Genomic DNA, 12206 nt, shown 5'->3' with positions numbered 1-12206 from the left:
TAGTTAGTGTTAGTAGTTAGGTCCCAGCGGGGACTTTGCCTCCTGCGACTCCTGTAACAGGCCACCATGGTGGCTGTCTCAAGTGCCTGTGGGAAGCGCACGTTAAAGAGCAGTGCCACATTTGTAAGACCTTTAGGCCTCGCATGCAGAAGGAGAGACACATCAGGCTTAGAGCCTTGCTTATGGAGTCCACCCGGCATCCAAGCCATCTCGGCACAAATCTCCCAGCACCTCAGCATCAGCGCAAAGTGCGCCACTGGGGCCCTCCCAGCACTGCTCCATGTCGCTGGTGCCGAAGAAAAGGGCCCCAAGCCGGCTGCCTACACTGGAGCCTTGTGGTCAGCCCTCCCTGGTCGGGGCCGTCAGCCTGACAAAAGGTCCTCCTTTGACTCCTGTGAGCGGGAATGGACCTACTCCCCTGCTGGCACCGATGCAGCGGTGCTGCAGGGAGTTCCCGTTGCTGACTCTGATATCCGATGCCTCCGCTCTGGGATGCAGAGCCCATCTGGGCGAGCTCAGCACCCAGGGCTGCTGGCTGCGGGATGACCTAACCCCTCCATATCAACGTCAGGGAGCTCAGAGAAGTTCACCTGGCCTGCCAGGTCTTCTTGCCCCACCTAAAAGGCAAGGTAGTGCAGGTCCTAACGGACAATACCGCTGCAATGTATTACATCAACAGGCAGGGCGGGGCCAGGACTTTGGCCCTTTGTCAGGAGGCCCTCAGCCTTTGGAACTTCTGTGTGCGGCATGATATTCATCTGGTGGCTGCCCACCTGCCTGGTGTCAAGAACATCATGGCAGATTGCCTCAGCAGAGCCTTCTCATCTCGCCAAAAATGGTTGCTCCACCCAGAGGTGGTCAGCCTAATCTTCTGCAGCTCGGGGAGTCCCCAGGTGGACCTGGCAGGTGGGGGAGTCCCCAGGTGGGCCTTGCTTCCAGGTGGGTCTTGCTTCCAGGCAGAACAAAAAGTGCAACATGTTCTATTCCCTGCAGGGCAAGGACAAGGGATCCCTGTTGGACGCCTTCTTGCTTCCGTGGTCAGGAGTGCTGATATATGCCTTCCCGCCAGTGCCCCTAATTCACAGGATCCTGATAAAAGTGAAGCAGGACAGGGTGAGCATCATCCTCATAGCTCCAATGTGGCCTTGCTAACACTGGTTCAGCATGTCACTCAGTCTTTCGACAGCCACCCCGCTGCAGCTGCCTCTTTGGACGCATCTGTTGGCCCAGAACCACGGCATCTTGCTGCATCTGAACCTGGCAGTGCTGCATCTGATAGCATGGCTACTGCATGGCTGAATTTGGACGAGTGAGCATGCTCTGTTGGTGTCCAACATTTCTTGTTGGGCAGCAGGAAGCTTTCCACCAGGGCGACCTACCTGGCAAAGTGAAAACGGTTCACATATTGGGCCTCGGATTGACAACTTTGGTCAGAGGAGGCCCCGCTGCAACACGTCCTGGACTATTTACTGCACCGCAAGACCCAGGACCTGTCACTCTTTTTGGTTAGAATCCACCTGGTGGCCATCTCGGCATTCCACCCTCCGTTTCAAGGTTGGTCAATCTTCACCCGTCCTATGATGGCACGGTTCTTAAAGGGTCTTGAGCGCCTCTACCTGCATGTCGAGGACCCGGTCCCCCCTTGGGACCTGGATCTTGTGTTGTCAAGGCTCATGGGCCCTCCCTTTGAGTCCCTGGCTTCGTGCGCCCTCCTGCTTCTCTCTTGGTCATCATAACTTCGGCCTGCAGGATGTCCAAGATCAGGGCGCTCACTTTGGAGCCACCCTATACAGTCTTCTACAAGGACAAGGTCCAGCTGCATCTGCACCCGGCCTTCCTGCTCAAGGTCGTCTCCCAGTTTTATACAGGTCAGAATGTGTACTTACCGGTCTTCTGTCCAAAGCCTCATGCGTTGGACGAGGAACAGAGGCTACACACCCTGGATGTCTGACAGGTGCTGGCCTTCTACATAGATAGGATCAAGCCGTTCTGTGAGTCAACGCAGCTGTTGGTTGCTGTCGCAGACAGGATGAAGGGTTGCCCAGTGTCTACCCAAAGAATTTCGTCTTGGATCGCAGCCTGCTTCCGTTACTGTTATGAGCTGGCAAAGGTGGCCCCGCTGGCGATCGTGACGGTCCACTTGATTAGGGCGCAGGTGGCCTTGGTTGCCTTCCTGGTGCAAGTGTGATCTAGGAGATCTGTCTGGCCGGGCTTATTCTCACAGAGCCATGGCTGTCTGTTGCACCCAAAGCTAGCGTCTCTGCGCCTGACAGCGTGGCTGAATGTGGAGAAACAAGCATGCTCAATGCAAGTTTAGCAAGTTCTGATGGGTAGAATAAAGCTGTCCACTAGGGTGACCTGCCTAGCCAAATGGAAGCGCTTTACAAAGTGGGCCTCAGACCGGAAACTTTGTCCTTCCTGGGCCTCATTACAATCCATCTTCGACAATCCATCTTGGACTACCTTGGACTAATTAAAGTTCACCTGGCAGCCATCTCAGCCTTCTACCCTCTGTTCCAAGGGAAATCAGTTTTCTGTAATGACATGGTGTGATAAATGAAGGGGGGAGGGGAGAGCTCCCTTTTATGGACATCCATCCACCCAGTTAGCTATAAAGTCCCTCTTGGTGGCTGCTTGCTTTACCTGTAAAGGGTTAAAAAAGTCCCCCAGGTAAAGAAAAGGGAGTGGGCACCTGACTGAAAGAGCCAATGGGAAGGCTAAAACTTTTTAAAATAGGGGAAAAAGCTTTTCTTTTGTGTTCTGTGATTGTTCTCCGAAGAGAGGGGAACAGAGCAAAGTTAGGGCTTATGACTGTGCTGTAAAAAGCTTTTTGCCAGGTATGGAAATCATCAGATTGTACCTAGAACTACCCAAACATGTACGTAGATTAAGAAATGTCTAGAAAGACACGATTAGGTTTATTTCTTTTCTGTGCTAACCCCAGATGCTTTTGTTTGTGTGTAACCTTTAAGCTGAACTCCCAAGAAAGCTATTTTGGTTGCTTAATTTTTGGAATTCGCTTTTAAAATCTAGCAAAAGCCTAAGTTCCAGGTGTATTTTCTTTCTTTTTGTTTTTAATAAAATTTACCTTTTTTAAGAACATGATTGGATTTTGGTGTCCTAAGAGGATTGTGCATATGTTGTTAAATTAGCTGGTGGCAGCTAATTTCCTTTGTTTTCTTTCTCAGCTCTTCCCTGGAGGGGGGTAGGGTGAAAGGCCTTGAGGGTACCCCACAGGAAGGAATTCCCAAGTGCGCCTTCCTAAGATCTGAAAAAGGGGGTTGCATTTGGGTGGTGGCAGCATTTACCAAGCCAAGGTCAGGGAGAAGCTGTAACATTGGGAGTTTAATACAAGCCTGGAGTGGCAAGTATTAATTTTTAAAACCCTTGCGGGCCCCCATCTTCAGCACTCAAAGTGCCTGAGTGGGGAATCAGCCTTGATATATGGCAATCAGGTTCCTAAAGGGACTAGAAAGGCTTTACCCTCAAGTTCGTGACCCTATCCTGCCTTGGGATCTGAATGTGGTGCTGTAAAAGGCCATGGGTCCCCCGTTCGAGCTATTAGCTTCTTCTTCTCTGCTGCTCCTTGTTGTGGAAGGTCTCCTTCCTGGTGGCAATTACTTCAACCCAGAGAGTCTCCGAGATTAGAGCGCTGACATTGGAACCCCCATATACGGTGTTATACAAGGACAAGGTCCAGCTGCTGCTCCACCCAGCCTTTTTAACAAAGGTGGTGTCACAGTTCCACAATAATCAGGACACGTTTCTACTGGTGTTCTTTCTGAAACCTCACAAATCCAGCAAGGAGCGCAGGTTGCATACTCTGGATGTTAGATGGGTCTTGGCCTTCTACATCGAAAGAACTAGACTCTTCCATAAGTCGACACAGTTCTTTGTCGCAGTGGCAGACAGTCTGAAAGGTCTGCTGGTCTCCTCAGAGAATTTCCTCGTAGATAACCACCTGCATCAAGTTCTGTTATAAACAAGAAAAGATGTCACCACCCGCGATTGTAACCACTCACTCCACCAAAGTGCAAGCCTCATCATCAGCCTTCCTCACACAGGTGCTGATTCAAGACATCTGGAGAGCCGCTACTTGGTCTTCAGTCCATGCCTTCGCATCCCATTATGACATCACCCAGCAGGCTCGGGACGATGTCAGCTTTGGCAGCGCAGTGTTGCAAACAGCACATCCGTGAACTCAGAGCCCATCTCTAGGGATACTGCTTGTGAGTCACCTAACATGGAATCAACATGAGCAAGCACTCGAAAAAGAAAAGACTGTTTCTAACCTTTTGTAAATGTTGTTCTTTGAGATGTGTTGCTCATGTCCATTCCATGACTCGCCCTCCTTCCCTGCAGTCGCAGTTGACAGCAAGCAAGAACTGAGAGGGCACAGGGCAGGCAGCACCTCATATACCATCACATGAGCACAGGGCTCCTGGGGGCACCAGAGCTGGCCCTACAGATACCACTAAGGCAAAAATCTCCAGCAGCTGAGCACGTCGGCGCGCGAACACCTAGAATGGAATGGACATGAACACCACATCTTGAAGAACAATGGGTATGAAAAGTTAGTAACCATCTTTTACCTGCAGTCTACTTACAAACTATTATACACTTAAAACAAGATATTTGTAAATTGCATCCAGAGCTATGAAGATGGAATAAACAGCATAAGCCTCTTTGCTAAAGAAATTTCTGTTTATGTTGCATATGAGGCAATGATCAGAAATAAGCAACCTCTCACTTCTCAGCTATTTCTTTTAGGAGATGGGCGTCTCTCACTGATTTAATCTGGGGTAACTACACTAAATGCATATTGAGCATTGCTCCTTGTCAGTTTCAGACTAGAGAAGAGCATGGGTCTGGCACAATTTAAGGTTCACAAATTGGCAGCAGTATGAAACATAGCAGCAAATTATATGCTTTTTGGATTGATACTCACTTTGAAACAAATCAAAAGCCCTATATACAGCAGGCCAATTTTGCTTTCAGTTACACCACTTTAAATCTGGAGGAACTCCATTGAATGCAATGTGAAATTGACAAGAAGCCATACTAAGACACTGGCCAGGGTTGTGAAGACCAGGAATACTTTTTGAAGAGTGTATATTTGTATAAATTAAGGATGCCTCAAATAGATTACACTGTCTCAGTGACAACTTGTGAAAACACTCAAGGCTGCACAATACATATACCAAAATGTTGATGTAAATCTAAAAGAAAAACTACAGCAGTGACCTGAGATTTACAGTTTTTGGTGGAAGGGGTTACAGCTATTATCAATTTGGACACTTCATCTAGTGTTTTCCCCTTTATTGGGCAACCACTTTTATGTCATCTTTTTGACAATAATTTCAACATCATGCATGCCAAAAGAATAACCTGCATTCTTTCAAGATTGATAGCAGATGTCATCTTTAAACTCATAAGATAAGATCTCCATAGGTGGCATCTGTCCAACCAGGAATTTAAACCATTTAACTTTGGGCTTGTGTTCACTATCGGGGTAAGTTGACCTAAATTGCTCTACTCCAGCTACGTGAATAACGTAACGTAGTTGGAGTCAACGTAGCTTAGGTCAACTTACCCCAGTGTCTTTGCTGCACTGTGTTGACGGGAGACACTGTCTGGTTGACTTACCTTAATCTTCTCTGGGAGCTGGAGTACCAGAGTCGACTGGAGAGTGCTCTACCGTCGATTTAGCTGGTCTTCACTATATCCACTAAATGGACCTCTGCTGCATCGATTGCAACAGCTTCAATCTCCCTGTAGTGAAGACCAGTCCTCAGGCTTGCATCCAATTCCCTACTAGTGGGAAGTTTGCACAGTGGCAAAATGGCTGTCTGCTAAACCAAAGGATGCTTTTTTTATGAGGAATTAAATATTAATAGCTAGGGAGGTTAAATATTAATAGCTAGGGAAGCTCCCAACTAAGAATTGCACACATCCTTCTATTTTTATCTCACCTCCTCTTCCTATCCCAACCTTCTTGTTTTAGATCGTAAGTTTTTTGGGGCAGGGATTGTCAATTTTCTGTGTTTATACAGTACCCAGCATAAAGAATCGCAATCAGGTTGAAGCCAGTAGGGGACACTACAATATATCTGTTAAGTAATAATATAGCATCAGATACCATGATGATAGGCCTGGTATGAACACATAGATACTCAAGATCAGTGCTGATGCTATTCTTTTTCTGGATTTGTTTTGGGTTTTTTTTTTGGGGGGGGGGGGGGAAGGGGGAGGAATGCTTTCTGACATATTCATTATCATTATTAGGTTTGACCAGCCGGGCAATTTCTGACTTCCGTCTGATGAAGGATCTGGCTCAAGAAATGCATCTGAATCCTGAGCAAAGACAGCAAAGGCTGTCTCGGCTTGTTGACAACATTCAGAGGTAGTTTAATATAACAAAACCCGCCTTTAGGACCAAAATTAGACTTCAGCCTGAGATGTTAAGTGAAATGAGTTGTGTGATCTTTTGACAGTCTGTAGTTACCTGTTCTGCTAAAATGCCATGCCATCTCATTCTATGATTCGTCATCGTAGCACAGATGTAGAAGAGGAGGAATGGCTTACCAAAACACTTGCTACTACTACAAAAACAAGCTGTGTACCTAAAATCATGTGACAGCCTGGTTTCAAGCTTGTAAGGACTGTAGAAAGATTTTGGGACACAGTTAACATATGATTTGCTGTTCTTTACACTATAATTTGGAGCACATTGCTGCCACCCTCAGCAAATTTGCAGATGACACTAAACTGGGGGGGGGGGGTAGATACACTGGAGGGTAGGGATAGGATACAGAGGGACCTAGACAAATTAGAGGATTGGGCCAAAAGAAATCTGATGTGGTTCAACAAGGACAAGTGCAGAGTCCTGCACTTAGCATGGAAGAATCTCATGTGTTGCTACAGACTAGGGACCGAATGGCTAGGCAGCAGTTCTGCAGAAAAGGACCGAGGGTTACAGTGGACAAGAAGCTGGATATGAGTCAACAGTGTGCCGTTGTTTCCAAGAAGGCTAACGGCCTTTGGGCTGTATAAGAAGGGGCATTGCCAGCAGATAGAGGGACATGATCATTCCCCTCTATTCGACATTGGTGAGGCCTCATCTGGAGTACTGCGTCCAGTTTTGGGTCCCACACTACAAGAAGGATGTGGAAAAATTGGAAAAAGTCCAGCGGAGGGCAACAAAAATGATTAGGGGGGTGGAGCAGATGACTTATGAGGAGAGGCAGAGGGACCTGGGATTGTTTAGTCTGCAGAAGAGAAGAATGAGGGGGGATCTGATAGCTGCTTTCAACTACCTGAAAGGGGGTTCCATAGAGGGAGGATCTAGACTCCACCACCTCCCTAGGTAACCCATTCCAGTGCTTCACCACCCTCCTAGTGAAAAAGTTTTTCCTAATATCCAACCTAAATCTCCCCCACTGCAGCTTGAGACCATTACTCCTTGTTCTGTCATCTGTTCTCAGTGGTAGCAGATGACAGAACAAGGAGTAATGGTCTCAAGCTGCAGTGGGGGAGATTTAGGTTGGATATTAGGAAAAACTTTTTCACTAGGAGGGTGGTGAAGCACTGGAATGGGTTACCTAGGGAGGTGGTGGAATCTCTTTCCTTAGAGGTTTTTAAGGTCAGGCTTGACAAAGCCCTGGCTGGGATGATTTAGTTAGGGATTGGTCCTGCTTTGAGCAGGGGGTTGGAGTAGATGACCTCCCGAGGTCCCTTCTAACCCTGATATTCTATGATTCTATGATTTTAACTGTGTTGGGACAACTATGTTGTAAATGGGCCCCCAGCATGGTTGATTTTTCTGTAGCGTAGATGGGATCAAAAATAAGAGAATGCATCACTAGTTTGGTCTTCTGGGAAAGTAAGGTTAATAGCTGAGTAGCTATAATGACTATTAATTATTTGGAGGATATTAGCTCAGTTTACATCACAGGTAGTTTCTTCATTTAGGGCTCCATCCTGCACCCATGAAAGTCATTGGGAGCGTTGCCATTGACTTCCATCGGTGTAGCACCAGACCTTTAAAATACTCTATGTGCAATCAGATACTTGCATCAGTGCATAGATATGTTGGGGGTGTATTCTAAGCACCCATTTAAAAAATGTTTGGCCATTAAATTAAGGTGTAAGTTATACACACACACCCCTATAAATATTTTATTCGTAAATAATGGAATAGGATGGAAGAATGAACATTCTACCTACATCATTGAATACTTTTACTAGGTTTGTACAGTAATCACTGGGGTGGACTGATGCTGGTAGAACAGATGGGCTCTGATATTTAATGCTATAATTATTTCTGTATACCTGACCATGTATATAACCGCTCTTATTTTACTAGGACACTAGCTCATTTTATCTTTTTTATGCAGTGGAAATTATTTTAATCAGTTTTATTGCTTTACCAACTATTTTTTTTAAATAGTATTACTTTTGTTTTGACTGCCTTTTAGCCAGTCTAATCCTTTAAAAGATATTTGTTTAAATGGGCTCCACTGTATTTATATACTTAAACTGTGTATTATCAATGTAATATATTGACTAGTGTGGACAGTTGGGGGAGATGAAGGTGAGCGGCAGCAAGGCCTAAATGCTGGAGTGATACATTGAAGAAAAGAGGAGAATGAGAGAGCTGTAATGGGACACAAGAATAGGATGGCTTGACAGTTGTGAGGAAGAGAGTTAAGGAGAGAAAAGTACAGGTCTTGTACTTGAAATAATTCATTACTTTATTTAAAATGAACAACAAGCTTTGAATTCTGTATTAGAGTTTTAGCAACTACATACACTTACTTTTATGATTTATGATATGAGTAGATCCCCTAGATGGAGTTAAAGTACCATAATTCTTAGTTAGCTGTTGATGGTTTTATATTTACAGTACACTAGGCTGGATAAAATCTAGACAACTTAGTGTATTCTACATACTTAAACATAATGTAATACTCAGGCCCACTAGTTTAACTAGCTGACATTGATAACTGGTGGTGTATAGTTTTTTCCTTTATTCAGAAGTTCTGAAACCTTTAGAAATGATCATGTATAGAGCACCCATATTACATTTATTTTATTCTAATGGAATAGCTGGTATTTTTTCCTGTGTGATAGAAATTAAAATGGAAATAGAAACAGATCCTTTGAAAATTTGTTTGCTACTTTACTGACTGACTCTTCACTGGGATTTTCAGTGCTGGTGGGTTTTTTCTTCCTTTTTTTTTTTGTTCTTGTCCATAAGATCAACAAAAATCTTCTTACAGAATCAAAGAGGCTCGTTTAGAGTTGGAGATGTGGGGGCTGCAGCTTGGGTGCCAAGTTTCCCTGACAGGTCGTGTTGTCCCAACTGAAAAAATCCTAATGCAGGAGCAGACAGTGAGTACAGAAACTTTCACTTTAAATTCCATATGTGAATGTCTCTCTAGGCACTCCCAGCGTGCCCAGTAACTGTTGTTTAAAGGTGCCAATATATCTAAGGCTGGGAAACTTACTGAGGGAAAGCCTGCTATTAGAAAACTCGGTTTTATCATTACTCAGTAGTTATGGGAGTCAGGTTGGGGCTGTAATTTAGGTGGCTGTAGACCACATTGAGCCCTCAGGCCATACTCTATGCACCCCCACCTTTGGAATACAGAAATTCATCCCAGCAGTCTGGATTGAGTCTAGGAAATTGGTACTTGCTACTTTACACTTTGTAGCTGAGAATTTACCACAATTCACCCTTGTGTGAATAGTTTCCTTAGCTGTAGAAAAAAAATGTCTGCATAGGTCAGTTAGCCATCATTGACATGCTCAGCAACCACCAGCACCTTTAATATGAGGGTGCTGAGCCAGATATGGGACATCTGTTTTGTAAGAAATGATTGTAAAAAACAGCTTTGTGGCTTGATCCAGTAGATGCAGAATGCCCTGAACTCCCTCTGAAATCAGTAGGAGTTAAAGATGCTCAGAAGCTTGCATGATCAAGCCCCAAAGCTAGCTGAGACAGGCTGTCAAGTCGACAGCCTCTTGGGACCTCGGATGGTGGTGTTTGTTAACTTAATACCTGCATATGGTACTTTTTGTATCAGCTCACTTGCTTGCAGAACCATCTCACAGCCAGATACTCAAACATATTTGGCAGTTGTTTTTAGGTATGATCAATGGAGTAGGGTGAATGCATACTTCATTTAATAAGATTTTCCCAGTGCATAGAAATAAGTCCTGACATTTGCTCCAAGTGCCAGATCGGACCCTTAAAAGAATTCTGTTTCCACTGTAAACTACTACAGCCTGTCTTTGAAGAGGGCTACTGAATTACCCCTTGAGCTAGGTATAACAATGTAAGGATGGTCATCAAAAATGACACTTAATATTTTCTGCTGAAGACTGTTTGTCTATGAAGAATCGTCTTCTGACATGATATTTTTCTTTAATTGTTAATTTATTGTTTTTTTCCTTTGGCAGTGTCTGCCAATGAGTGCTGGTGACTGGTCAAAGGATATGCGTAATATGAAGATAATTGGAGTGCAGCCTCTGGACAACTGGTTAATGTTGTGCAGTAACAGAAATGGAGAACTAGCTGAGAACCTTTTGAATTGTCTGAAAAGAGTGGGAGGTCCTATGGGATTTCACATTGAATATCCCAGAATGTGAGATTTCTCAGAGGACTAACCTATATTTGCTTTTCTTTCATCCATCAGTCCTGTGCATTATTACTACCAATAATAATACACCTCTACCCCGATGTAACGCGGTCCTCGGGAGACAAAAAATCTCACCGCGTTATAGGTGAGACCGTGTTATATCGAACTTGCTTTGGCCCCCCTGTTCCTTGTTCCCTGACTGCCCCCTCCAGAGACCCCTGTCCCTAATCACCCCCAGGACCCTACCCAACCCCCTTACTCCCTAACTGCTCCGACCCATATTCACCCCCTGCACCCTGACAGGCACTCACTGGCAGCGGCGGGAAGCGGAGCGACGTGGCCCCAGCCCACTCCGCTTTTCTTGCCCCGGCCCCAGCCATGTCGTGGGGGGGGGGGAAAGGGGTTGGGGAAAGGTCCCGCACTCACCTGCGGCAGGAAGCGGAGCGCCACAGCTCAGAGCTGCCGGAGTGGAGTGGGCTGGGGCCGGGCTGCTCCGCTTCCACTACTGCCGTTGAGTGCGGGGGGATCCCTTCCCCCAAGCCCCATCCCCCGAGCGACACGGCTGGGGCCGGGGCGAGGGAAGCGGAGTGGGTTGCTCCTGGTCCCCCGCTAATCCCCCAGGCCACTCTGGGACTGTAGGGCCCCAAAATTGCCCCCCCCAACAGCTCCTGCCTCCTAGACCCTGGGGGGGGGAGCCCCTGACCACCCCCGAGACCCTCTGCCCCTTATCCAACCCCTCGACCTTGGCCCGGCACCCTTAACACACTGCTCAGAGCAGCGTGTCAGAGCTTTACCGCGTTGTATGCGAACCCGTGTTATATCAGGTTGCGTTATATAGGGGTAGAGGTGTAACTTGCATTTATGTAGCTCTTTCAACCGGCAATATTCCAAAGTCCTTCACAAAATTATCAAATGAATTATGGCAGCCTCAATCACCTGCTTACCCACTTCTCTCTCAAGAACCACTGCTCTCTCTTATGCTGTCCCCCATGCACATAAAAGTTCCCAATCAAAATCTGTAAAGCCACCACCTTGTCCTCCAAATCCTTCTTCAAACTCACTTCTTCCATTATGCGTATACTAAACTGCAACCATATCATGGCTAGGCATATAGTGAGTTGTGGTTACTGCACCTGATTGGCAAGGATTGAGACACATCCTGTTACATTTGTTGCTCTCTCTTTCCTATCCAAGCTTGCTTGTTTCCCATCTACTTACTGTGTTTTGATTTTTAGCTCTTTGGGGCAATTATTTTCATTTTCTGTATATTTGCACACTGCCTAGCTCCAATCTGGTCTCTTGGCACTACCACAATATAAATGTTGAATAATAACAATAATAAATAAGTAGTATGTATAAATAATTATGTATGCAAGTAGGCACAATGGAATATAGATTCTAATAGATGAAATGAAATTAAAAAAAAAAAAGAGGGTGGAATATCTCAGCCACTACTAGAAACAGTCACTTCTGGGACATATAGTAGACCAGCTATTTAACAACTTGCAGCAACATTATGTAACGGAGCCTTAGAGTAGAGGAATACCATATATCCATTTGAAA

At 45.6% G+C, this 12206-nt stretch overlaps 1 protein-coding gene across 4 annotated transcripts in view; it reads left to right on the top strand.

Moving 5' to 3' along the window:
* Positions 1 to 12206, top strand: part of PIWIL4 (piwi like RNA-mediated gene silencing 4) — a 59547-nt gene that overhangs the window by 23125 nt on the left and 24216 nt on the right. For all 4 annotated transcript variants that reach the window (XM_054015625.1, XM_054015626.1, XM_054015623.1 and 1 more), the window contains 3 exons: positions 6286 to 6403; positions 9282 to 9393; positions 10465 to 10649. In XM_054015625.1, coding sequence (XP_053871600.1) covers positions 6286 to 6403; positions 9282 to 9393; positions 10465 to 10649 — 415 coding nt within the window. The remainder of the gene's footprint in view (positions 1 to 6285; positions 6404 to 9281; positions 9394 to 10464; positions 10650 to 12206) is intronic.

This window comes from Malaclemys terrapin, chromosome 1 (assembly GCF_027887155.1).
Source record: "Malaclemys terrapin pileata isolate rMalTer1 chromosome 1, rMalTer1.hap1, whole genome shotgun sequence".
NCBI lineage: Eukaryota > Metazoa > Chordata > Testudines > Emydidae > Malaclemys > Malaclemys terrapin.
This window is presented reverse-complemented; position numbering and strand designations above follow the sequence as displayed.